This window comes from Procambarus clarkii, chromosome 45 (genome assembly GCF_040958095.1).
Source record: "Procambarus clarkii isolate CNS0578487 chromosome 45, FALCON_Pclarkii_2.0, whole genome shotgun sequence".
NCBI lineage: Eukaryota > Metazoa > Arthropoda > Malacostraca > Decapoda > Cambaridae > Procambarus > Procambarus clarkii.
The window spans coordinates 13,628,322-13,655,758 of NC_091194.1; the positions used below are offsets into that span (position 1 = coordinate 13,628,322).

Genomic DNA, 27,437 nt, shown 5'->3' on the forward strand with positions numbered 1-27,437 from the left:
TGAAACGGGAGGGGAAGGAGCAACAGAGCCAGAAGGAGGAGCTGAGGAAGAAAGCGAAGCCTTCTTACCCGCCGGGGAAGAGGAAGGAGAGGAGCCAGGCTTACGCTTCTGACTTAAAGAGACCGGTGTCCCAGCAACTACGTACCGGGCAACGGATTCCAGTGTCTCAACAGGAGAAGCCGAACGAGAGCACACACGACGACCGTTAGGAGAGCGATGGACATCCGCCCGCACCGACAGGCGGTGGGGAGAGCCAAGAGATGGAGGAAGAGGATGGGAAGGAGGATCGGAGGGGGACGAGGAAGAAGACACAGAAGACACGACAGACCGGGTAGAAGGAAGGGGAACCCCAGACAGAGGACCAGGAGGAGGATCCTTCGGGAGAGAACCCAAAGGAACGGAGGAGGGGGCAGTGGGCGCATCAGGGTCCAAGGCCCGGAAACGGTTGTGAGTCTGAGGAAGGCGGGAAGGACGTGGAGAGGAAGAGCGCAACACGCGAGCATAAGAGATATTAGCATAAGGCGGGAGCCGGCGAACCTGGCGCCTCGCCTCAGGAAAAGATAAACGCTCCCGGTGCTTCAGGTTGAGGACGGCCGCCTCAAGCTTGTAATGGACACACGCACGGGAGAAGGTAGGATGGGCCTCACCGCAGTTGAGGCAACGAGCCTGGGGAGAAGTGCACTCCGACTTAGAGTGACCTTCGCCACCACACAAAGGACAGAGAGATACAGTCCCGGAGCAGCGGAGGGCACCATGCCCAAACCTCCAGCACTTGTTGCAGAGCCGAGGAGAAGGAATGTACTCCTGGACAGAGCACCTGGCACCAGCAAGAATGACAGAGGGTGGAAGGGTCCTACCATCAAAGGTAATCTTCACAACCCGGAGGGGTTGACGGCGACTACCACGAGGGGGACGAGTAAACGTGTCCACCTGGAGAATAGAATGGCCCTGGGCAGCGAGGATATGGCGAATATCGTCGTGGCAGTCGCGCAGGTCCCGAACACCGGTTGCAACATGGGGCGGGAGCAAAATAGTGCCAACACTGGCATTCAATTGAGCGTTCTTCGAGACCCGAACGGGGGTCTCGCCAAGGCAGGATAAGGCAGCCAAGCGGGAAGCAGCATCCTGAGAAGGAGCAGCAACGACACGCGTACCGAGACGAGTGGGGTTAAAAGTAATGGAGGCATCCACGGAATCGATGAGATGTCGATGAAGGGAGAAATCGTCAGGAGGCGCAGAATCAAGAGGGAGGAGATCAAAATATTTGGCCCACGAAGCGGGACCAAACAAGGCTTGATAGGTAGCAGAACTGGAAGGAATCGAGCGAGGGCGGCCGTGACGAGAACGGCGGTGAGAACCCCCAGAGAGAGAGGGGTTAAAAGGCGCAGTAGTTACAACTAGAGAAGGAGCCGCGCCAGGGGATGAGGTAGTCACCACTGGGGGCTTGGGGCTCGACCCAACCACAGAGGAGGGAGGGGAGCCAGGGGAAGGAGTCAGAGAGGCCAAAGGAGGAGCAAGGTCGGGGCCCAATGCAGCGGAGGCTACAGAGCCCGGTCTTCCAATACGGACCGACTCGGGGGCTTGGTCGCCCACCCCACGAGCCTGAAAAGGTAAGCCAGAAGCAGCCGAAACAGGGGTTATCATCTTGACGAAATTACGAATTCACTCACGAATGTGCCCCCACACCCACCATGGAGCCACAATTAGAGGCAGGACACCCAACAAGAAGCTATCGCCGATCTTGTCGGGGCCTCCTAGGGGTGCGTCGTGAGTATACGCCCCACAAACGCCACCTTAAGAAACCGACAGTCCGTCGAGATCGGGTTCAGTGACGAAGTGGGGATTGACAATAAAAGGTTTCCCTCGCTCTCGACGTCGGGTACTGCAGTTCTACGGGTGCAAGAGTATGCCTCCTCAAGCACCCGGGCGTCAAAGTAGAAGAAGTCCAAGGGAAGAACCAGAACGAGCAAAAGGTCGGCAGGAAACGGCAAGCAGATAGGAGAAGAGGGGGGAGAAAAACGAAACAGAAGGAAAAGGAAAAGATGCCCAGCAGAATTGGAGAGGACGGCAGCAGGAGCACAAGGCTAGAAAAGGACAGAGGACTGTCCCAAGGAGCATCACACTCCGGCAGCCGCCCACTAAGCCCCCAGACGGCGACAACGAGCTGAGCGGGGAGGGGGCAAACCCCGCAAAAGTACACCGTCTCCAGAGGCAACAGAAACCGGCCGCCGCTTAGGTGGCAGGCTGCGCAACACCTTGACGCCCTAACCAGCACAATACCAATCCCTACCCAGGGCCAAACAAGGGCCCCAAGCCCCAGCTGGCCCCAAGGGCGAGGCAAATGCCGAGCAGCAAGAACCTCTACGGGAATGGTTCCCGAACGCCCCAGGGAAGATAACCCTGTAACGCAAGGGCAGTACTCACAGGGCGCTTAGGGAAGTCAGCCACTAAGCACATGCAGCCCCGGCACTGATGAAGTACTCCTGGCCACCGCACACCACAACACACGGCAGTGAACGCCACACAAGGCAAACACCGCCTAGGAAACTGAGGCCAGAGAAGCGTCAATCCCGGTTGACATTAGCGAACGAACTGGAGCTTGGCAGCCGGCGCGGTAGGTCCGGGGCTCCCCCCTCCCCCTCCCGGGGTGGGGAGGGCTGCGCGGACGATCGGCGCGGCAGTAAAGTGTGATGTTTGCTTGTTTGCTTGTTTCCTTGGGATTGTAGGGAGTTTTCTACCTCTCTGTTCGGTTTTTGTTGTAGTTTCTTACCATGTGGGGTTTGTTTTGTTACGCCTACCTTTCTGGGTGCCTAACCCCGGTCGATGGCAGATAAGGAAAACCCCCAACCATATGGGGTTTTCCAGGGCCATTGCTCCCTGAAACCTCTCTGAAGGGGCCAGGTTCTGGCGCTGGTCCCTGGTAGGTCTGAACTCCTTAGCTAATGTCCCGGTCTAACATAACACACATTAGCCCGATAAGCTCCAGGGAGCCGTAGGGGCTCCCCACAGAAAAGCAGATTTTGCCATTAGCATTTGCACACACACTCACGCACACAAACATTACAATATTCTTCCGCTTGTTGAAGCTTCCCATCAGAAATGTTCCAGACTTCAAAGTAATTATATAATATATACAATTAGTCAAAAATACTGACTGGGAAGAAAGCACATACCATCATCAGTGAAAAGGTTGAGTGACAGGCCCTTTGTCTTGCCCATATCTCGGAGAACCAACAGCGAGTCTAGATGTATAAGGTTATGTATGCATGAGGAGGGCAAAGGTGGGGCTCTAGTATCATTTGGGTTGTTTCCACTATATATGAGCATCTTAGACACCACTGGAGATGCTCCACTGGGAAACTGCAGAGAGCCTAAGCCCTTGTTTAGGCACGGCTGGAATAAGGAAAAGAACAAAAATGAACCGAATTAGAAATTTCCCTAGATTTACAATCTAAATTTTATGTCAACTATTGTCCAGGCCTAACCCTGGACAATAGCAGACAAGGAAAACCCCCCAACCACAGGGGAGTTTTCCAGGGCCATTGCTTTCTGTGCCTCTCTGAGGGGGCCAGGTTCTGGCTCATGGTCCCCAGTAGGCTGAACTCCTGTGACTAGTCCCCTGGTCTAATGAATTGTATATTAGCCCCATAGCTCCAGGGAGCCGAAGATCCCAGGTTCAATTCCTATTACAGGATATATAAAGTTTGGTCATATTTCTTTTCACCTGATGCCTCTGTTAACATAGCAGTATATAGATAACCAGGAAAAAGTTAACTGTTGTGAGTTGCATCTTAGGAAAACTTCAGTAAGCCTAACAGGCTTCCTGTCCCCGACAATGGAACACCACGGTCAGAATTCAGTCCCTGATGGTCCAAGTGGTTGGGCACAGTTCCTTTACTAAGTCCTCATAACCTACCCTCTTTGTCCTCACACTGCTATACTGTAGATACTTATACATAATGTGTGTAAATAGTGTACAGTCATACTGGTTTAGGGAACTCTTGATAATTCATCCCATCATCTAACCTGGTCAAGTCATCTTTTTTACAGAATTAACCAATCCACTAAAATGTGATGTATTAATAAATATTAAAGCCCCCATAACATTAAACTTTCTATGCATTGGCCTCAATAGGTTAGGAGGGTTGCTTGGGTGAGTACATTTCTAATTAAGGAAAAACCATTGCAGCTTTTTATGGAGTGGCAAAATGAGAGGACTGGCTGGTTAATTACCTTCAATTATCAGAGAAGACACCCAACCTACAAATGCGAAAATAATGGAATCGACGACATTTTGTTCCATCATGGACCATTATGAAGTCAACTTCATAATGATCCAGAATGAACCAAAACATTATCTATTCCTTTATTTTCAGATTTGTGGGTTGGGCATCTAATTTTCAGCAAAGTTACAATGACTTTTTATCAGCTTATCAAAGAATATTCAACAGTTTGTGATACCAGCATTAATAAAAATGAAAAACTCACTAATTAATCACTCACCTGGTACTTCTGGTCTACAGAAAAGTAGAAAGAGAGCCCTGGGAAGTTGATTATAAGAAGCTGACGCTCCAAATCATAAATACCAGGATGGGTGGCCCCAAATGAATGGTCAATTTGTTCAATGCTTGGGACAACTTCTGGCGAATTAAAAGGTATCCCACTGCAAGTAAAATATTTGATCAGCACTCAGCATTATTGAATTGGTTTTAACCTGAAGCAATATTACTGACAAGTGATATTTGTCATTTGTGAAATTGAATTATTCAAAAAATATTATTTCCATGACTATAACAGAACTCGTGGATAAATTTATTAAGTTAATTATACACATAAGGATGACTCACATCCATCAAAAATGGAACGTGAGGTAAATCCACAGGAGCCATAATGAGGGTTCGAACCTATGGCCTTAACAGCGTTAAGGCCACGACAACTAGGAAACCCACATATTTGACCACGTTGTGGCCTAGTCTACTAGGGTGTGTGCGTGGGAACACCCACTGCATAGTTTCGAACCCACATCACGGCTCCTACGGTTTTTCTCATTGACACATCTAGTTAAGTGTGATTACTCTCTGTGTATGGCAATGAGATTGTTATAATACAATGACTTAAAACAATAATAACTCAGTAATAATAGTACAGTAGTAATAATAATAAATAATAATAATAATAATAATAATAATAATAGTAATAATAATAATACAGTAATAATATTAATAAATAATAATAATACAGTACTGTAATACTATTACTACTAATAATGATAATAGTTACAGATGTACTGAAGACCAATTCTTGGCCAACACCGTTACAATAATGAGTAAATTAGCTAACACTGATAACCTGATACCATAGAACGCTCATACTCAACTGATACCGCAACCTGTCCTCTCGAATAATACATCACATCATGATATCAAAATTCCCAACAGACAAAGTATAATGTACTATACATAATAGCGGTTCACAAAAGTTAAAGTTTTCTATGCATGGGTCGTCGATTAGGTTAGGTTCAGGTAATTAACACTTTCGCGCTTTCCGCAAAGGTCACTCAGCCAACTGAATGTGCGCGCAGCGTTTTTATCGCTTAAGCGTAAAAACAAAAATGTGTATACTCTTTTTACTCTTCTGACCTTAGTTCTCATGCTACGTATTTCATTTTGGTACCAACGTGTTCGCAATAAAATTCTCTAGAAGAACATCAGTAAAAAAAGTCACGAAACGTATAGGGATACCAGCACCAAATAAATAACTACGAAGATGACTCGCCGTGAGCGCCCATCAGCAACAAAATGTTTTTACTCTTGGGATTGTAATCACCTCCACACTTATTCTACAGCGTTAATTTTGGTATCAATGGACTCGCAATGAAATTCCCAACACGGTGATATGAATATAAGCGTAGAATAATGATGCGGCCCGCCCGCAAGAGTGTGGGAAGTGGTGAAATTGTTACCCGGTATCGGTGACGGGACGACGCACGGCGCTTTGAAAGTTTATACTTATTTCACTCTCATGACATTAATTTTCTATGTACGTCATTCATTTTTGTGTCAATGTGTTCGCAATAGAATGTTCTATGTGCCCATAGGTAAAAAATATCAACAAAGCGTAAGTTAGAATAGCGCCAAATATAAAACAACGCTGGAACATATCAGTGAGCGTCAAACACACACGAAATGTTTTTACTTTTGTTATGTTTGTCAAGTTTATACTTGTTGCACACAGTTATTTTTGGTTGTATATTGATCGGAATAAAATTCCCTAAACAGACATATGCATATAATACATGATATGGGGGAAGCATTACCAGTATAAACGGCTAAAGTCACCCACCTGCAACCCGTTTGGGACAAAATACCATTTGATCGAAGTTATCCACACCTTTCATGAACTTATTGTACCATGCAGCCTAGTGGTGAGAAAGAGAGCCTCATAGCGCGCAGTTTGAAACAAACCCAAAGTAAATCGGATAAAAATTGAATTTTATACAAATATTTTAAAAGAGGACTCAACTTTATGTCCACTATGCGTTAGCGTTAGACGAAACGGGACGCGCCGGCGCGTCCAGATAGCGCGAAAGTGTTAAATACAGTACACATCATTTTGTGCCCAGTGTGACAACTCAAAAAGTGATAACCAAACCACACATCAGAAGTTGGGGAAACACCAGAGTTTCGGTCTGTTCTGAACCATTATCACACACGACTTGATAATGGTCCAGGAAGGGCTGAAACATCAGTCGTTTCTCCATCTTCAGATGTGTGGTTTGGTCATCATATCTTCAGCCACTTTATTGTGACTCTTCATCTGCAATTCAAGAATTGGCTGGATACTGCTGTAAACTAGGTACTGTGCTTTTGGTACACACTAACAGGCATTTAGCCTAAGTTAACTGACTGGAAGCAGGTGCAGTTTGTTTACCCCTTAAAACCACCCATAAGTAGGTATACACTGCTATCATAAGATAGTAATAATTACAGTGCAGTATTACTTTTTAAGTACAGCATTAACATTGTACAAATGCATAATGCTATCTGCAAATGAACCAATAACAATTATAAGGCTTTCTCAGTTTTTTAAGTGAATAACATGGGGGACCTTGATAAGCCTAACGGGCTTACTGTGCCCGATTACAGTAAACCATAAGCAAACATTCTACAGGTATATCCCTTTTATTCCATAGACACAGTGGGCAGACGTCCAAGGCCTCCGTGCTGCCACATTGTTCATGAGAGATCTCTTGATAAAGTGGATATTACTCTAACTTTTGCTGGAAAGGCCTGGGATTCAAATCCCTCTTCAAATTACTGTATACTTAAAAAGTAAATAATTTGTGCATAACTATCTGAGGGTAATCCTGTACTTTAGCAGATGAGCGGGAAGTCATCATCTGGGTAAGAGCCCATTGCATTGCTTTACCCAGATCCTACAATACTGTTAAGATGGTTCTGCCTATCACAACAATAATAGTGTACCAATAATAATAATAATGAGAAAATTCGTAGGAGCTGTGATGAGGACTCGAACCTATGCAGTGGATAGTCCCAATGCACATGCCCCAGACTGTATGTGTAATAATAATAATAATGATGATGAGAATGATAACTGATGATGGTGAAGACAATGCACTCACCAATATTTTAACTTAACAGCCTTCATATTAAACACTTCAATAATCTTAAGTCTTTGACACACGGGGTCAAAGTATAATTGAATGCCATCATTAGACAGGTTCAAAATGAGGTCAGTCTCCAGCAAGGTCTGAAATGATGGAATACTTGTTAAATCCAAACAATACCAAAGTTTTGCTTTATTTATAATTTCACCAGTAATATATGTGCATAAATACACCTGTGTGTGTGTGTGTGTATGTGAAAATAAATAAATGGAATATACACAGTATACCGTGACACCTCGGCTTACAAATGCTCCTCTTTACAAACTTTTCGGGTTACGAGCCCAATTTCTTCGGAAAATTTTAATCTGGTTTCGAACTTTGCCTCGGAAACGAGTTTGTTGAAACGCGTATGGGCCGATCTAGCGGGTGGTGGCACGGCAATCGCACCTCAATTTACCAGTGGCTCCTGCCTAGTGACAATTGCGCCGAGTTCTTTGTAAAGAATTTCAGCGTTTTTTGGATTTTTGGGTATTTGATCATAAGTAATTATTATATATCTTGCTATGGGTCCCAAGAAAGTCAGTGGTAAGGTTCAACCTAAGAAAATAGTTGTGAGAAGAGGCAGTAGAGGATGTCCCTTCCTCATTAAAGAAAATGTGTGAAGTATGGGAAGAACTGCAAAGCTTTGTTGAAAAAACTCACCCAGATAAAGCTGTAGCAGGCCGTTGCAGCGATCTTTTAAATGACAATGTGATGTCTTACTACAGACAAGTGTAGGGAATGTAGGGAAAAAAGTGTCTTTAGACAGATTCTTAGTAAGACAAGCAAGTAATGAGCCACAAGCAGGTCCTAGTGGTATGCAGGCAAAATGTGCCAGAGAGTGTACTTCAGAGAAGTCATCACTGCCTGATGTTATATTGGAAGGCGACTCCCCTTCCAAACAGTACTGTAACACCTCTTCTCCTCCCCACTCCTCACTGCCTTCCATACGCTAACAGGAGTCATCAGTAAAGGTAAGTAATAACTTGTACATACTTTTGTACTGAAGATTTGGGTGAATTAGGTATAAAATTTACTATGAAGTTAATTTTTTGGGGAGTCTGGAACCGATTAATTCATTTTCCATTATTTCTTATGGGGAAATTCGCTTCAGTTTACAAATTTTTGGGTTACGAGCTGTCTCTGGGAACTGATTAAATTCGTAAGCTGAGGTACCACTGTATTTATATATGCAGAAGAACCTCAGTCCTACAAATTTAATCCATTCCAAGAGACGGATCGTAACCCAAAAATTTGTACACCAAATCAAACTTTCCCATAAGAAATAATGTAAATTGAATTAATCCATTCCACACCCAAAAATATTAACTTAAAAATACATTTTATACAGAATACTTTCATATTTTTTCATACACAAAACAATCAGGAATTAATATCAAATGTAAATAAAATAAATTAACATTTAACTGCACTTTGGCTTTATCGAGGACTTTTATTGATACAGTATATGGCAAACAGTGAGGATGGGGGGGGGGGGGGAGAAGGGGTGTTAGTGTATGGAAGGGGCGTCCCCTTCTATTATAACATGAACCCATCCCCTGCTCGCCTTAAATGCTTTCATATCTACATCACTCGTTCCAGATTTCCCCTTTACACATTTCACTGCCTCTGTTATGTAGCAGCCATTCAGAACCAGTCACAGCCAGTCATTTACAGTCACAACATGTCAATTAGTCAAACATTCAAAGGCAGCCATAACCAAGGGCAGATGAGCATTCCAGTTGTGGTAGCAACCAGTTAGGCATTTACCATCAGTCAGGCATTTACAGTCAATCAGGCATTCACAGTTGCAAGTCAGTCAGTCCGTAAATGGCAAGAGTTTAACATCAGATCAGACGCTCTGGCAGTCTGCCTCCCAGGCCACCAGCTGGTAGGAAGGAAGCTGATTGTATTATTACTGTCCAGACATGGCTGGGAGAGATACAGCTGGGAGGGTCCAGTGTGAGAATGCTGGAATGGGGGTAGCGAGCAGGACAGGGTGTTGGAATGGGGGTAGCGAGCAGGACAGGGTGTGGGAATGGGGGTAGCGGGGAAGACAGGGTGTGGGAATGGGGGTAGCGGGGAAGACAGGGTGTGGGAATGGGGGTAGCGGGGAAGACAGGGTGTGGGAATGGGGGTAGCGGGGAAGACAGGGTGTGGGAATGGGGGTAGCGGGGAAGACAGGGTGTGGGAATGGAGGTAGCGGGGAGGACAGGGTGTGGGAATGGAGGTAGCGGGGAGGACAGGGTGTGGGAATGGAGGTAGCGGGGAGGACAGGGTGTGGGAATGGGGGTAGCGGGGAGGACAGGGTGTGGGAATGGGGGTAGCGGGGACGACAGGGTGTGGGAATGGAGGTAGCGGGGAGGACAGGGTGTGGGAATGGGGGTAGCGGGGAGGACAGGGTGTGGGAATGGGGGTAGCGGGGAAGACAGGGGTGTGGGAATGGAGGTAGCGGGGAAGACAGGGGTGTGGGAATGGGGGTAGCGGGAAAGACAGGGAATGGGGACGAGGGGATAGAGGTAGGACAGGGAATGGGGATGAGGGGATAGAGGTAGGACAGGGAGTGGGGATGAGGGGATAGAGGTAGGACAGGGAGTGGGGATGAGGGGATAGAGGTAGGACAGGGAGTGGGGATGAGGGGATAGAGGTAGGACAGGGAGTGGGGATGAGGGGATAGAGGGGATAGAGGTAGGACAGGGAGTGGGGATGAGGGGATAGAGGTAGGACAGGGAATGGGGATGAGGGGATAGAGGTAGGACAGGGAATGGGGATGAGGGGATAGAGGTAGGACAGGGAGTGGGGATGAGGGGATAGAGGTAGGACAGGGAGTGGGGATGCAGGGATGGAGGTAGCATGGAGGAGAGGGTATGAAGATGTGGGGATGGATGTAGCAAGGAGGACAGGGTGTGGGGATGCAGGGATGGAGGTAGCGGGGAGGACAGGGTACGGGAATGGGGGCAGGATTGGGGAGGGACCGGGGGTGACCAGCTCCTGTTAGTCTTAGTTGGATACAGCATCTCTTTTCTGCTAGACCACAGCAGCAATCCAACCCACTCTACCACCTGTCTGGCCACGGCTACCCCCCCACCCACTGTGCCACCCCCTCCAGATAGTCATCCCCCCACCCACTCTGTCTCATGACTGCCCCCTACCCACCCACTATGCCTCCCCTGCCACCAACCTCCTTAATCTACAATCTGCCCCTGACACCAGCCTGCCCACTCTGCCACCTCTACACCTGAATGTCCATCTTCCCACCCACTACACTCCTACCCTACACTCCTGCCCGACTCAACCCCCCCCCCTACACTCCTGCCCGACTCAACCCCCCCCCCCTACACTCCTGCCCGAATCAACCCCCCCCTTACACTCCTGCCCGACTCAACCCCCCCCCCCTACACTCCTGCCCGACTCAACCCCCCCCCCTACACTCCTGCCCGACTCAACCCCCCCCCCCTACACTCCTGCCCGACTCAACCCCTTCCCCTACACTCCTGCCCGACTCAACCCCCCCCCCTACACTCCTGCCCGACTCAACCCCCCCCCTACACTCCTGCCCGACTCAACCCCCCCCCTACACTCCTGCCCGACTCAACCCCCCCCCTACACTCCTGCCCGACTCAACCCCCCCCTACACTCCTGCCCGACTCAACCCCCCCCTACACTCCTGCCCGACTCCCCGCTACAGTCCTGCTTGACTCTCATTGTCTCACCTGCCATCCATCTATCCAGTCCCCCACCATCCATCTATCCAGTCCCCCACCATCCATACATCCAGTCCCCCCATCATCTATCTATCCTTCCAGTCCCCCATTATTCATACATCCAGTCCCCACCATCCATACATCCAGTCCCCACCATCTATCCATCCTTCCAGTCCCCCATCATTCATACATCCAGTCCCCACCATCTATCCATTCAGTCCCCCCCCCTATCCATATATCCAGTCCTCCACCATCCACCCATCTATCCAATCTCCCACCATCCATCCAGTCCCCATCACCATCCATTCAGTCCCCAACCATCCATCTATCCAGTCCCTCTACCATCCAACCATCTAACCAATCCCCCCACCATCTATCTAGTCCCCCACACTATCCAACCAGTGCCCTCCCACACTATCTATCCAACCAGTCCCCCCCCCCCACCATCCATCCATCCATCCAGTCCCCACTATCCATCTATTCAGTCCCCCCATCATCTATCTATCCAGTCACCTAACATTCATCCAACCAGTCCCTCTACCATCCATTCATACATCCGTCCAGTCTCCCCTCCATCCATCTATCCAGTCTCCCCACCATCCATCCATCCAGTCCCCCACCATCCATCCATCCAGTCCCCCACCATCCATCCAGTCCCCTGACCATCCATCCAGTCCCCCACCATCCATCCAGTCCCCTGACCATCCATCCAGTCCCCCACCATCCATCCATCCAGTCCCCCACCATCCATCCAGTCCCCTGACCATCCATCCAGTCCCCCACCATCCATCCAGTCCCCTGACCATCCATCCAGTCCCCCACCATCCATCCATTCAGTCCCCCACCATCCATCCAGTCCCCTGACCATCCAGTCCCACACACCCTCTATCCAGCCCCCCTACCATCCATCCTGTTGCCCTTCCAAATATGACTAAAAAAAAAAAAGTTAGCGACATTTTTACCTCTCCAGATATTGCGGGGCCCAGAATTTAACAGCTTGGGTATAGCCCCACATAGGTCGTCAATTAAATGGAGTGGATACTGAACAAGCGCTTCAAACTGTGGATCAAACGTCGTACACCAGGGTAGATTATACGATGAAACTGTTGTCGTACACTGAAATTTCGTACTCAAGAGGCAATCGTACTCCGAGGTTCCACTGTATATTTAATATTGACTTTCTTTTTCGAACTAAAGAAAATGTTATGAGCAATTAGGCTGACTTTATAAATAAGTGAACTTGGGCTTTTTAAATTGAAACTACAGTACCTGTATATACGGCACTAACTTCATCATCTATAAACTCAGAACTACATATCCTTAGAGCTCTCAGAAACATTGAAGAAAATGTTTTATTATTCTATTTTATGAACTTTCATAAACCCATTCTTTACAAACACCAGATGAAGCCTTAATCAAAGATTTTTGTGATTAAATTTTTTTGAAATGATAAATCTTGTTTTTATTTTCATTTATCTTTACTTTTAAAACTGTAAGGAAAGTATTTCTAGCAATTTAAATAACTTTGCGAGCTCTTAGGTTATGTACAGTAGTTCAGATCTTATTCAGATGAACTCACCAAGCGAGTTATTAACCACATAATATGATTAATATACCTTTACATACCTAAATTTAAATTATTTCACTTATATTATTAGCAACTAAATGTATAATTGATAAATATATTGAAGATTTTTTGAGGGCATTTGGAAAAAATAAACTTTGAAATGACTAGCTATGCATAGACTACTGAGCAAGGACACAATAAATAAATAAATAAATAAATAAATAAATAAATATAAAACATATATTAAATAACCTAACTTGTAGATAATTGAAAGTAGTGAAATTTAAAAGTAACCCCCTCTATCTGAATGTCTGTAGAACTTCCTCAATAAATACTGCAATCCATAAAGTCTACATCACTTACGGTGTCGCTGTAGAGGACATGCACACCACGAATGGTGCCGACCTGATGCTGAATTATGGCCACAGCCTGGCTAAAATGCATTCCTGCCAAGAGAAAGAAAGCTCAGTTGTTATAAAGCATAACATATACAGTACATGTATAACAAATCCTGAATCAGGCTTCAACAGCTACCAAGAGAGCAAAACATAACTGTCCCTTAAAAATCTGATATTACTGAATGCATTCAGAGCACAATACATAATTCCTCTCAATGCTGGTTATCAAGGAGAAAATTGGCAGTGAAGTATGCCAATTGCCTTCATGGACAGATAAGTGAATAGAGTACTGTTAGGTGATTAGAAACTCTTTTTATTATTCTCACAGAAAAAATCTTAGAACATAGTGTGAAAAAAAGGTCAGGAAATCATTGAATATAGTTCAAAAAAATATTGTAACAAGAACTATGTTAGAATAAATATTATAGCATTAATACAGTATTTCCAGGAGTCTGTGCATGGTTTTTATGAAAATCTTAAAAGTTTTGGTTTTTATTGATAAATTTAATGCATAATGTATATTTTGTTTAATTGTTTTGTTTTTTTGTGAGGTGGGGGGGGGGGGGACATATAGTCCCGAAACTACAGGAAAAACACTACAACAGACACCTAGAAATGTGTATTTTATGCAATAAAATGTGTTTGGTTAAATGTTTAACCAAAGGTATTGTTTATGGTTCAATGTTGACCCCTCAAACAAACAATTTCCCTGAAAGGTTCAGACGAAGCTTACAGGAGTTAAGAGCCGACCCCTCAATTCATATAACAAAGGCTGATAAATCCAGCACTATTGTTATTCTAAACAAGGAGGAATATATTTAAAAAATGAATGATCTTCTCCAAGATTCTTCAACATACACTAAACTCAGGAAAAATACTTTTGAGGACATCATCAAGTTCTTCAATAGCAGCTTGAGGAAGTTGTTAAGTAAACAAAGATCTTAATCAACTTACTACCTCATCACCTTCATTACCATACCTCTATGGAACTTGTCAAGACGCATAAACCTAACAAGCCCATGAGGCCTGTCATCAGTTCTGTGGGATACATTTCTTACAAGCTTTCTAAATGGCTTACCAAAATCTTGCCCCCATTGTTAGGAACTATTTCCTCTTCTCATTTGACCAATTCTCTTGAATTAGTTAACAAATTAAATACTGTTCCGGTCACTCCTGATGTAAAGTTAATCAGTTTTGATTAATTTTTAAAGACAATTTATTCTTCAATGTATCAGAGTTCTTCGGGTTGCGAGTCCAGAATTCTTAGATGAAGACTTTAAGAATATTGATTCTATTGGTCTCAAGCTTTGTTATCCACCGAGTTTTTTGGAAGTTTGCCGTAGCAAAGCACGTCGTGCATATTATAATAATATATGCAGTGAAAAAATTTGCCCAAAGAATGTCTTATGTTTACCATATTTCTCTGGGTTTGAAAATATGGTCAAGGCCTTGAAACTTTTTGATACATGTATTGTTTAGCTACGAAAATACTGTTGGTAAACTATTAGTTAGAAACAGCCCTCATAGTGATAATTGTGTCATTTATAAAATACCTTGTAAAGACTGTAATAAGTTCTATGTTGGGCAAACATCTAAAGATTTGAAGTGTAGAATTTCGCAACATAAATACTCTGTAAGACATGGCCAATTGTCTAATGCTTTGTTTGTTCATTTGTCAGGAAATGCTCACCAAATTGATTGGGAGATGGTTTCTTCAATACTGAATTATAAAATCACTTATAACAGGAACATAATTGAATCTGCTTCAATACAGATTACAAAAGAATGTAATTTGAACATTAGCAGTGGTTTATATAACTTAGATCCATTTTTGATAGATCAATTAAAGGGCGATTTGAGTAGAATCATCGATACACATTTGTCTCACTAATTCATTGTAAATATTTACTATCTTATGCTATTATTATCCATGTGTGGGCCTATTGGTGGGGATAAATAGCAGCTGCTTCGCATGGGCCAATAAGCCTTCTGCAATTCTTATGCGGCTCTTATTTGTATCCACCTAATTCCCATTCATTTTTCATTGTACCTCACTTCCCCTCTCTCTCCTCCCTATATATATGTCCAATACTGTAACATGTAAATCATGTAAATCATTGCTTCTGAAGATGTATTAATTAATATACGAAAGTACTTAAGGAAATTCCTGTTTCAATTCATTATCCGTGGTTTGACACTGTCACATTTTTCATCCCATGTTAATTTTCGTGATTTACACACATATAAATACAGAATATATATATTTTAAGTATAAAATATATAGTTTGGTTTCCCATTGTCAGTGATAAAATCATCAGTTTTTATTATAATCTGCACTGTGGCAAATCAACTAATCAGCATATCGAACAAGACAACAATACTGTAAAGCTAATCACAAACTAATGAGCAATTATAATAAATTTGTTGTTCCAGGTAATAATCCATTACATAACCACTAGCAAATTAACTATGCCAGCACACTGAATTATTGAAGTTAGCCATTGAATTATACAAATAATATTTTCATCTCAAGATGCACAATAGCCTCACAAGTCGTAAACAATGAATACGATGCTAGTGATTTCGGATAAGACCACTTACCTAAAACGAAATCCCATTTTTCCGAGGTCAGTGACTGTTCTGGGTAAACTTCTAGCTCCAACATACTGTACACCTCACACAGCCTTCGTTACAATGTTTGAAGCGTCTTCATTACAGTTAAGGTGTTCTTCTCATGATTTACGTATTAGAACTGTTGTGCGTCCTTTATTCTGGCCTGCCTCATCTCTTCTCAATTTAACAACATAAAGAAACTAAAACAAATAAGACTTCAGCGCGAATTCATTATTTATAGAGGGCCCGAAATAGACAATAATATATTTAGAAACCTTTTCTATCATTCACTTGCTTTCTCCGACTTTTTAAATCAATTCGAACTCGATTCCAGTACACTAGGAGTCAATACAGTGTGTTATGGTCGAAGAGGTTCACACGTCTATACTCTAACAGCTGATCAGGCGCATGCGCAAACATGCTCAGAGTTCAAGGTGTTTTTACTTCATTTGAGTGTCATACTCATCTGCTGCTAACTGGATGGCCATGCGGTTAATTGTACGTTACAGTAAGTGGTCCTTGTGCGTTATGTTTGTAGAATATGAGGGGCTGCAATCCTAAGGGAAAATTTGAGGTGAAATATTTGAACTTCCCGTTTTCACTCCTTCAAGGATGTGAGGGGAGGAGCCAACTGACGTACCCCACCCATATTGGAACTAGCTATATTTCACAGAAAGCGAATATATAATGAGGCCAAGTTTCTTCGATGCGTAATTAACCATGTGCTTGACCGAAGCAAAGTAGATAATGTGATTGGGCGTCAAGTGGTATGGCGTCTTTTATGAACAGGCGTTCGTAGGTTTTAAAACTGACGTGTCCAACATTAATTGATGTTTGGTTCGAAATCAGATATTTGGGGTTATTAATGCTACAATCAAATACAAGTGCTAATTACGTATTCTCAAGATATAAAGATTAAACTGATATAGGAATGGCTGGCACCCATTTCTGAGAATAAGTTTGTCAATGACAAAAGATCACACAGAGGTCGATTCGTGTCGACGTCCTACTAAACATCTTTTTTTTTTCTTTTAATAAGTTCTACGTGGCTTGACTTTACACTTAATTAAAAATACAGATGCCTTTTGATTGCATGCATAATGATCCGCAAAGTAGTCTTAATGTCATATTTAATATTTGTTGTTCATGTGTATATTTATTCGCGCCACCTAGAAAATTACTTTTGTTTAGTTAATCTTTTAAGTTTAGTTCAATTATTGAGTGCCTCATGTCCCACTTGTGAGTGGTAAGGATTACAGAGTCACATAATGGGCTCAGGAAATGAACCACAGTATTCCCTGTGTGTGTATATATATATATATATATATATATATATATATATATATATATATATATATATATTTTTTTTGTGACGGTAAAGCGTTGGTGTTCGACTGTTTCAATAGCTGGGGGCAGGGCCTCGTCACATAAAAAAAAAAAGATGATCGTTTGCTCTTTTGTCTGTGGTAAGGTAATGGGAAGACACACAAAACACAAAGTATAAACAATGAAATTTTAATTACTCTAGAAAACAATATATGAATAAAGACAATCTCTTGGCTTACGTAAAATTCATAACAAGTCAACAAACAAAACAACATGAATAATTAATGTCAGTAAAAATTTACTCTAAGACAATAAAGTGCAGGTTATAGTGATATTAATATAAATCAAAATCAGGTGCTGAGAATACTGGCTTCAAGCTGCCACCTCCCTTAGTACACGACAGCCAGAGCTTAGTCTACTATAGAGAGATTTCAACTCCAAGGAGCACAGGGATATTCTGAGGAGTACGGCGTGCTGCTGGCCCAGACGTCGACTCAGGTAGTGGCGTAAGTGCAGGTGCGGCGACACACCAGCCAATCAGGAACAGGCAGGCGGAGAATGAGTAGTTTGCTGGTTTGACGGCGGGCGGGAGCCGGTGTGTCTGGTGGTGCAAGGTACGCTTTGCTTCCTTGGCAAAACGTTTGGCGATACTGGTGGACGTATCTTCAATATAGTATCTTGTACTTGAATGACGTAAATGTGTAGGGAAGAGCAGGCTCAATCTCTCTTGAAAGAGATTATCGTCACAATATATATATATATATATATATATATATATATATATATATATATATATATAAAGCAGGTTATACCTATAGTATTACAAAGATATTTTGTAAAAATTTACGTCTGGGGATTTGTATAGTGAAATCTTATGGTGAGAAAATTTAAAACTATAACTTGTTAATTATGGCATTCATAGTACAAATAATAAAGAACGATTGATGCATGCTTTAGCAAACATGTGATATTAATTGTAACTTATATAACTGTCATATATACCTGGCTTGACTAATAAAATCCCAATCGATCTTTATGTTAGGGTCTCTTGAGCCACGGTGATTGGTAGTTTGGTAAACTGTGAAGATACTATTGGTTTATTTTCGCTAACAAATTATATAACTGGCTCATTAGTGCTGAATTGCTTAGCTAAACAAATTTTGGGGTTTACCTTTTTAACCTATAACTATTATAATAGATTTACTAATATATAACTATTAAATACAATGTCTGTCTATCCGTCCAAAAATCTCAGATGCTTTGGGCTAACCTCACCCAATTCTCCAACACAAAACAAGGGGTGTATATGAGTGTCATAAGCCAGTTGGGGTCGTCCCAAGCTCCGCCATTAATGAAATATTGGCACCTTAAGCACCCCCCCCCTTTTCCCTGTGATTTTCATGATCTGAAATAAAATTAGGGTTTGTTTTCCGTAGAGTATTGATGCTTACTCCTGTTGTTTACCCAAGCCACATTTTCATGGTTCATTAAAAACGATGAATGTGAATTCATTTGGGTTACGGTATATCATCTTCTGAGGGAGACAAACTTAGAGAAAGAGATAGAGGAGGGGAAGATCGAGGAGGAGGAGAAAAAAGGAGAAGTGAGGGGGAGATAAGAGAAGAGAAGAGGGCGATTGGAAGCTTATATCGAGGTCACTTCCCCCCCCCCCCTCCCCCCTCCAAGGTCGAATTACTGACCCCACCCAGGATGCAACCCCACAACAAGCTAAGTCCTGAGTACCTACTTAGTGCTAGGTGAACAGGTACATTAGGTGAAAGGAAATGTGCCCAACTATTTCTGTCCTGCCCGGGATTCGGACCCAGAATTCTCGTAATTGAGCCCCAGTAAACCACTTTTTGTACAATTTTTTTTTTAGAGTTCGAAAAAATATAGCTAAAATTAAACTTCATTATCCCTAGGCCTAGTATAGCACATATATATGTGTAATATTAGTCATCAGATCGCGTGCATTAGGCCTAAAAGGGTTAGGTTTCATTAGCAACATAATTATAAACAGTTTTCCAGATTGTTCAAATTTAATACTACAAAAAATCTACTGTGAGGAAATCCGTTATGACATATTTGTACCTTCCACCACATCGTTACTATAAGTACTTTCATTTTGGGAGGATAGGCTGTATTAAGCATACGTATGCTATTCTATGCTGACAAATATAAGGTTTTGAGGCTAGGTAATGAAGATAGTTACATGATACGAGCTAGATGGTGTTGAGATTGCATACATAGTAGGCATCCATCAGTCTCAGGAGACCATGGACTTGCGCTTTCGTTGTCGGTCTGGAGTGGCCTCTCCAGGGCGCAAAGCCAGGTAAGGAGAAGAATACGGAGGAGAGGCTGTTACCCATGCAGCAGGTCCTCCCCTCTCTACGGCTCCGAACGTCTCCAATGGAAAGGCAAACGCCAATAGGATTGGTTCCAGCGCCGTCGCAGGAACTGTGAGCTCCGTAGTTGACCTCGAAGTTGGTGAAAGAAGGCACAGTGGAGATAGATATAACAAAGGGAATATTATAGGGTATTAAACGTATCAACATAAAATAGAACACGAAACAATAGTTATAAATTGGATAAGTTTAGATTTAGGAGAGACCTGGGTAAATACTGGTTCGGTGACAGGGTTGTTGATTTGTGGAACCAATTACAGCGTAACATAATAGAAGTAGGATCTCTTGATTGTTTCAAGCGTAGGTTCGACATATACGAATGAGATTGGGTGGATATAAATAGGAGCTGTCTTGTATGGGCCAATAAGCCCTCTGCAATTACCCTCATTCCTATGTTATGTTCTTATGTTCTATGTTTAGGAAAGGTTGTGTGTTGCCTTCTTCCTTCGGCCGTTACAAAATTATTACGGCAAAACATGTACTATCAGGGTCAGCAATCCATATTTTGTATTTCCATACACAGTAACTGTAGTTACTCTAATTTTTTGGTTGGCATTTTCATATACTGTACTGGCTGAATACTATAAATTATCAAAAACCTTTAACTTGAACCTAATATTTAAAACTATTTGACATATTTTTGCGTCCCCATCTACGTTATACTTCCCGCTGTCGGGGACAGGAAGCCTGAACTTTTAGAGTTTATCGAGATCCCCATAGGCCAGGGTCCTTTTCTGATACCCAAATAGCCCCTTATTAATGTGGGTCGCGACCCACGGGTTATTAAGAACCACTGCCCTAGCCCAACAGCTGACCTTCCTCAGGGTGCGACCTCACAAGAGGGTACCTATTTTACTACCAGGTGACCAGAGGTGAAAAGAACCGTTTTTCCCAACCTTTTTTGTCCGGCTCGGAGTTTGAACTCAGGTCCTTCGGGTATGAGTATGAGCCGAGAACGTAGATCATGCAACAGGAGCCACATAGGTCAGGGACCCCGTGACTCTGGCATCACCGGTGCTGTGCTTATCAGCGAGTCGGATTGCCGCAGTGAATTGAGCAAACACTCGAGATATGACGCTACGCCCGTACGCAGTAACATGTTGGAATTAATTAATTAATTAATTCTAATGTTACTGCGAATTAATTAATGTATGTAATTGTAATGTAAATTACGATTGATTATAATTTGTGTACTGTATGGATTTTTGAGGCCTTTGGGCAACCTTTAATAGAGGAGTGTAGAAATAGCCTAAGCTACTCTATCCTTTTTGGGATGTATTTTATAATCTCAATACACTTGAATATCAGAATTTTAAATCAATAAGCATTTCCCGAAAGGTCAACTGAGCACCCCACACATTAACCAGGCCTCAAGGCAGTCATCAATGTTAACGCACTGCTTATTCAAAATTAGTATTAAAATACATCTCAAAGGGATAGAGTAGCTTAGGCTATTTCTACCCTCCCCCTCGCCCCCCCTCGACGGGATAAGACGAGACGGGATAAGACGAGGCGGGATAAGACGAGACGGGATAAGATATGTGGTGTAAGGCGAGGCTGGAGAGGACAGGCGGTGGCCAGGGTTGCCAGATCTGAACTGCTGTGAAAGTAGCGAATTTGTAATTAAAGTAACCCAATATTTTGTTCAGTGGCTGATACGGGTTTCCGATCAGTATATTTTATTTCATAGATTAACACTACATGATTTAAGGATTGTATTAATATTATCACTGCATGTAAGGTTTCAGGGGTATAGTGCTTGTGACTGAAAATAGTCCCATAAACTGAGGTAAAATCCTGCTGTGTTTAGCTTTATAATATCGAACAGACAAATTTTTTCACGCGTAATATTTACTCGTCTATAAGTGGTTTACTGGTGGTCCATCACTGCATATTGGTACTTTCCGCCAAACAGTTACGTACTATCATTTCATGAGGATGGATTGCTTGTATAGACATTACCCGGGAGGAAGCGTTAATGGCAACTATAAGGTCAATGTGGCACCACTGCGGCACACCCGGTCACCGCTGGAGGCAAGGTCACGGCTGGAGGCAGTCAGGTCACGGCTGGAGGCAGTCAGGTCACGGCTGGAGGCAGTCAGGTCACGGGTACTTGTTGTTGAAGTACCGTTGAACGTTGTTGTTGGTGGTGCTGTGACGTTACGTTGAGGTGCTTCCGGGGCTTAGCGTCCCCGCGGCCCGGTCGTCGACCAGGCTTCCAATTGGCCTCCAAGGCCACGTTGGTCATAAGGATTATCGTTGTCTCTCCACTGTTCCTCTCTTGTTCCTGCTATACGATCTTCCCTTCCTTCTGAACTTTCTGTACCCTGCTGGCGGGTGCGGGCTGTGAATCTCTCACACGAGGCTTCATGGACAACCCGTCCTCTTAAAAATAACGTCGCTTTTCGCTTGTATGCGTGCTATGGTCAAAAATGGGACGTAATTTGAAATGAAATCGGCTCACGAAAGTGACGTACTGTCCCGTTTTTTTTTTAATGGGACATAGAGACGAACCAGCATTGTGGATGCCTCGACAACTGTAGCAAGATAGCAAGAATTTTTCTCCTTTGTCAATCTGTCTACACTGCTGCGAGTCATGCTTCTTGCCACAGTACCGACATCTGAGGTCAAAGGAAATGTATATGTTTATCTCTCAGAATGTTTGGTAATATGTTTATTGTTTGTGATGTGTGTCTGTGTATGTATTAACACGATGTACTGAACGGGGTGAGAACAGCTTGAGCTACCTCATCCCTTTGGGTGTATGAGGTAGTATAAACTTATTTCAATAAACTTATTTCAATTTCAATTTCTGAGGTCAAACTGGCATTTCCAAGCTATATATCCCTTACAAGAACATTCCATGCATGGTGTGAGCTCAATATATTTTTCCACTTTCCTGTATCTTAGTCCTTGCTCAAAAAGTCTTTCTGGAGCCTCACCCTTTAACAAGGCAACAATCTGGCTTTGTTTTTCACCACGTACAATGTTTCTCTTAGCCTACACAGCACTTTTTTGTTTAGATGAAGAAATTCAGGATCCAAGTATGTTGGATACTTAAAAAACAGTAACCTTAGTGTAAATTATTCCCACTTCAGAAGTAACTAAAACAATATTCTTGAATATTTATAGCTCCTTATGCCCTGCCTACTAGCGTTGTACTTGTTACATTATAAACCAAACTACTCTGAACTTTCAAATTCTTTGTCGAATCGGGCCTTAAAGATGTGGATGGAGGTGACTTCAACAACTACCTCTTTTAGAGCATTTCCCCTGTTAACTACCCGTACAGGGTAATTAACAAGGCAACAAATGATCGAATATAAAAAGGGTCTTACGTCCGTCCCTTCGGCTCATTTGCGCTTCCAGCCTCCAACTGTGTCCTCTTATCCCCTGTTGCCTCTTAGAGGGACCAAAACTAAGTCGGATAACTTCTTTTAGAAGGTTAGAACATTTAAGAATATACTGTGAAAGGGAAGAATCAGCAGCAATACAGCCAGGACTAAGGTTCATGTTGGACATGTTGTGTATCAGAGCGATTCGACAAGACGGCGTCTGTGAAGAGTAGAGGCAGAATATTTTAGAAGACTATTCTGAAGGGTGATTTAGTGTCCCCCAACATAACACAAGACAGCATTGTTTGTGTCTGCAGACTTAACACTTCTTTTGTGTTCATGTCATTCAAGTATTAAGTGTACGGACACAAACAGTGCTCTCTTGGTTGATTGATGAAGCCACCTAAGAGGTGGCACGGGCACGAATAGCCCGTAAAATGCTCTCTTCTGTTGTTGTTGTTGTTACCGATTTAGCTACTCAGAACGAAGTGTCCATGTAGCACGGACTATGGTGAGCCCGTATCTCTTCTGTACTGGATCCTTATTAAGGCGTGACAAGGAAGAGAGGGAGAGAGTCAGTACAAACCAAGAGGGAAGGTGAGAGGGAAAAAGAGGCAAGAATTTGGGTGAATACACACAGAAATCACAATAGTGTGATACATCAAATGAACAAATCCACAAGGGCCGTGTTGAGGGTTCGAACCTACGTCCGGGATGATCCCAGGCAAGCCTTAGTCGATTGCGCCATAACATGGTCAAAAGAATTGCAACCGGGGGTGCTACTCTTTGATAGGTTGTAATTCTTTTGATCATGTGACGCAATCGACTAAAGCGCGTCTGGCATCATCCCGGACGTAGGTTCGAACCCTCATCACGGTCCTTGTGGATTTGTTCATTTGATGTATCACGCTATTGTGATTTATGTGCGTAATGAAGTAAGGACGAAGAGGTAAAACATCTGGTTGACAGAGCCCGGGTGCATGGCGGGAATTGTGTAAAGCTCCGGTTTGTGTCTCTTGAGAGGCTGCAGGATCCGTGTGAGGGCAGTTGCACTCCCGGTTGCAATTCTTGTGACCATGTCGTGGTGCAGTCGACTAAGGCGCGTCTGGCATCATCCCGGACGTAGGTTCGAACCCTCATCACGGCCGTTGTGGATTTGTTCAAGCTGGGTGAAGCTGAGAGGGGAAAAGAGGTGTAAGGTTGAGTTATTTGTTTCAGCAACGTTATTTTGACATTCTCTACATCAGCAAACATGTTTTAAATAAATTATCACGCGAGGAGAAAGCCCCCCAACAACTTCCTCATTCATACAATATACTTCCTGTTTTTTGTAAAGTTAAAAAAAAATACAACTTTTATGTCTAACCATTCATTGGGTTCTCAAAATTCCGCCCCCGATTTTTGTTCCGCATAAGCATCAACATAACCTTTATTGTCAGTATAGATTTCCTGCAAGTGGAAGTTTAGATTCCTTAGGGCCAGTGTCTGGGCCACGGAGACGAGGCTATTATCCGTCAAAAGCCTAATCAAGTTAATATGAAAATAGTTTGTTTACATCTGCTGCCTGTCTCGTTAAAAATAGATGGATTTCGAAGCTATCAACAGGTGCTGGTGTTGAGTTGCCTGTGGGGTATATAGATGACGTGGCGAACACTGAAAGTTAATTCAGGCGATGAGTCACAATAACGTGGCTGAAGTATGTTGACCAGACCACACACACTAGAAGGTGAAGGGACGACGACGTTTCGGTCCGTCCTGGACCATTCTCAAGTCGATTGTGAGAGTCTCAATCAAGTCTCAATCGACTTGAGAATGGTCCAGGACGGACCGAAACGTCGTCGTCCCTTCACCTTCTAGTGTGTGGTCTGGTCAACTAAAAGTTGATTCAATATTGCCGGAATTTACCGCGGATTTGTGCAGAGACTATAAGAAATATTGCTGGAACAACCGTGGACATCTTCAAGAGAAAACTGGACCGTTTTCTAAGAGAAGTTCCGGATCAGCCGGGCTGTGGTGGGTATGTGGGCCCGCGGGCCGCTCCTAGCAACAGCCTGGTGGACCAAACTCTCACAAGTCGAGCCTGGCCTCGGGCCGGGCTTGGGGAGTAGAAGAACTCCCAGAACCCCATCAACCAGGTAACCAGGTATCAACCAGAGCCGTGTTGCCATTTATCACTTTTATTTGAGTAGAAACCATTGTGTAAAATAATATTTTTGCTATTTTGTGCTTTATTTGTCAGATGCTGAGATCATTATGTGCCTCTAGCCTTTTTCCACTGCCGCTCATATGATGGGTATGTGTGTGTGTGTGTGTGTGTGTGTGTGTGTGTGTGTGTGTGTGTGTGTGTGTATATGTGTGTGTGTGTGTGTGTGTGTGTGTGTGTGTGTGTGTGTGTGTGTGTGTGTGTGTGTGTGTGTGTGTGTGTGTGCGTGTGTGTGTGCTCACCTAGTTGTGTCTGCAGGATCGAGCATTGACTCTTGGATCCCGCCTTTCGAGCATCGGTTGTTTACAGCAATGACTCTTGTCCCATTTCCCTATCATACCTGCTTTTAAAATTAAGAATAGTATTTGCTTCCACAACCTGTTCCTGAAGTGCATTCCATTTCCCCACTACTCTCACGCTAAAAGAAAACTTCCTAACATCTCTGTGACTCATCTGAGTTTCAAGCTTCCATCCATGTCCTCTCGTTCTGTTACTATTCCGTGTGAACATTTCGTCTATGTCCACTCTGTCAATCCCTCTGAGTATCTTATACGTTCCTATCATGTCCCCCCGCTCCCTTCTTCTTTCTAGTGTCGTAAGGCACAGTGTGTGTGTGTGTGTGTGTGTGTGTGTGTGTGTGTGTGTGTGTATGTGTGTGTGCGTGTGTGTGTGTGTGTGTGTGTACTCACCTAGTTGTACTCACCTAGTTGTGTTTGCGGGGGTTGAGCTCTGGCTCTTTGGTCCCGCCTCTCAACCGTCAATCAACAGGTGTACAGATTCCTGAGCCTATCGGGCTCTGTCATATCTACACTTGAAACTGTGTATGGAGTCAGCCTCCACCACATCACTTCCTAATGCATTCCATTTGTCAACCACTCTGACACTAAAAAAGTTCTTTCTAATATCTCTGTGGCTCATTTGGGCACTCAGTTTCCACCTGTGTCCCCTAGTACGTGTGCCCCTTGTGTTAAATAGACTGTCTTTATCTACCCTATCAATCCCCTTCAGAATCTTGAATGTGGTGATCATGTCCCCCCTAACTCTTCTGTCTTCCAGCGAAGTGAGGTTTAATTCCCGTAGTCTCTCCTCGTAGCTCATACCTCTCAGCTCGGGTACTAGTCTGGTGGCAAACCTTTGAACCTTTTCCAGTTTAGTCTTATCCTTGACTAGATATGGACTCCATGCTGGGGCTGCATACTCCAGGATTGGCCTGACATATGTGGTATACAAAGTTCTGAATGATTCTTTACACAAGTTTCTGAATGCCGTTCGTATGTTGGCCAGCCTGGCATATGCCGCTGATGTTATCCGCTTGATATGTGCTGCAGGAGACAGATCTGGCGTGATATCAACCCCCAAGTCTTTTTCCTTCTCTGACTCCTGAAGAATTTCCTCTCCCAGATGATACCTTGTATCTGGCCTCCTGCTCCCTACACCTATCTTCATTACATTACATTTGGTTGGGTTAAACTCTAACAACCATTTGTTCGACCATTCCTTCAGCTTGTCTAGGTCTTCTTGAAGCCTCAAACAGTCCTCTTCTGTTTTAATCCTTCTCATAATTTTAGCATCGTCCGCAAACATTGAGAGAAATGAATCGATACCCTCCGGGAGATCATTTACATATATCAGAAACAAGATAGGACCGAGTACAGAGCCCTGTGGGACTCCACTGGTGACTTCACGCCAATCGGAGGTCTCACCCCTCACCGTAACTCTCTGCTTCCTATTGCTTAGATACTCCCTTATCCACTGGAGCACCTTACCAGCTACACCTGCCTGTCTCTCCAGCTTATGTACCAGCCTCTTATGCGGTACTGTGTCAAAGGCTTTCCGACAATCCAAGAAAATGCAGTCCGCCCAGCCCTCTCTTTCTTGCTTAATCTGTGTCACCTGATCGTAGAATTCTATCAAGCCTGTAAGGCAAGATTTACCCTCCCTGAATCCATGTTGGCGATTTGTCACGAAGTCCCTTCTCTCCAGATGTGTTACCAGGTTTTTTCTCACGATCTTCTCCATCACCTTGCATGGTATACAAGTCAAGGACACTGGCCTGTAGTTCAGTGCCTCTTGTCTGTCGCCCTTTTTGTATATTGGGACCACATTCGCCGTCTTCCATATTTCTGGTAGGTCTCCCGTCTCTAGTGACTTACTATACACTATGGAGAGTGGCAGGCAAAGTGCCTCTGCACACTCTTTCAGTACCCATGGTGAGATCCC

General features: G+C 43.6%; 2 protein-coding genes across 3 annotated transcripts in view; one reads left to right on the top strand and one right to left on the bottom strand.

The window, feature by feature from the left end:
- Positions 1-16,428, bottom strand: part of LOC123769783 (PHAF1 protein CG7083) — a 45,808-nt gene extending 29,380 nt beyond the window's left edge. Inside the window, exons 1-5 of one of the 2 annotated variants that reach the window (XM_045761035.2) lie at positions 15,937-16,428; positions 13,301-13,383; positions 7,643-7,770; positions 4,504-4,663; positions 3,174-3,393 (exon numbers count right to left, since the gene is read on the bottom strand). In XM_045761035.2, coding sequence (XP_045616991.1) covers positions 3,174-3,393; positions 4,504-4,663; positions 7,643-7,770; positions 13,301-13,383; positions 15,937-16,000 — 655 coding nt within the window. In that variant the 5' untranslated portion in view covers positions 16,001-16,428. The remainder of the gene's footprint in view (positions 1-3,173; positions 3,394-4,503; positions 4,664-7,642; positions 7,771-13,300; positions 13,384-15,936) is intronic. The other variant, XM_045761034.2, reaches the window with a different exon arrangement.
- Positions 16,429-16,437: 9 nt separating this feature from the next.
- The window catches only part of LOC123769781 (hexokinase-1), a 51,644-nt gene continuing 40,644 nt past the window's right edge, over positions 16,438-27,437 (top strand). The window contains exon 1 of the mRNA XM_069301447.1: positions 16,438-16,456. The gene's annotated coding sequence lies outside the window, so the exon portion shown is untranslated. The remainder of the gene's footprint in view (positions 16,457-27,437) is intronic.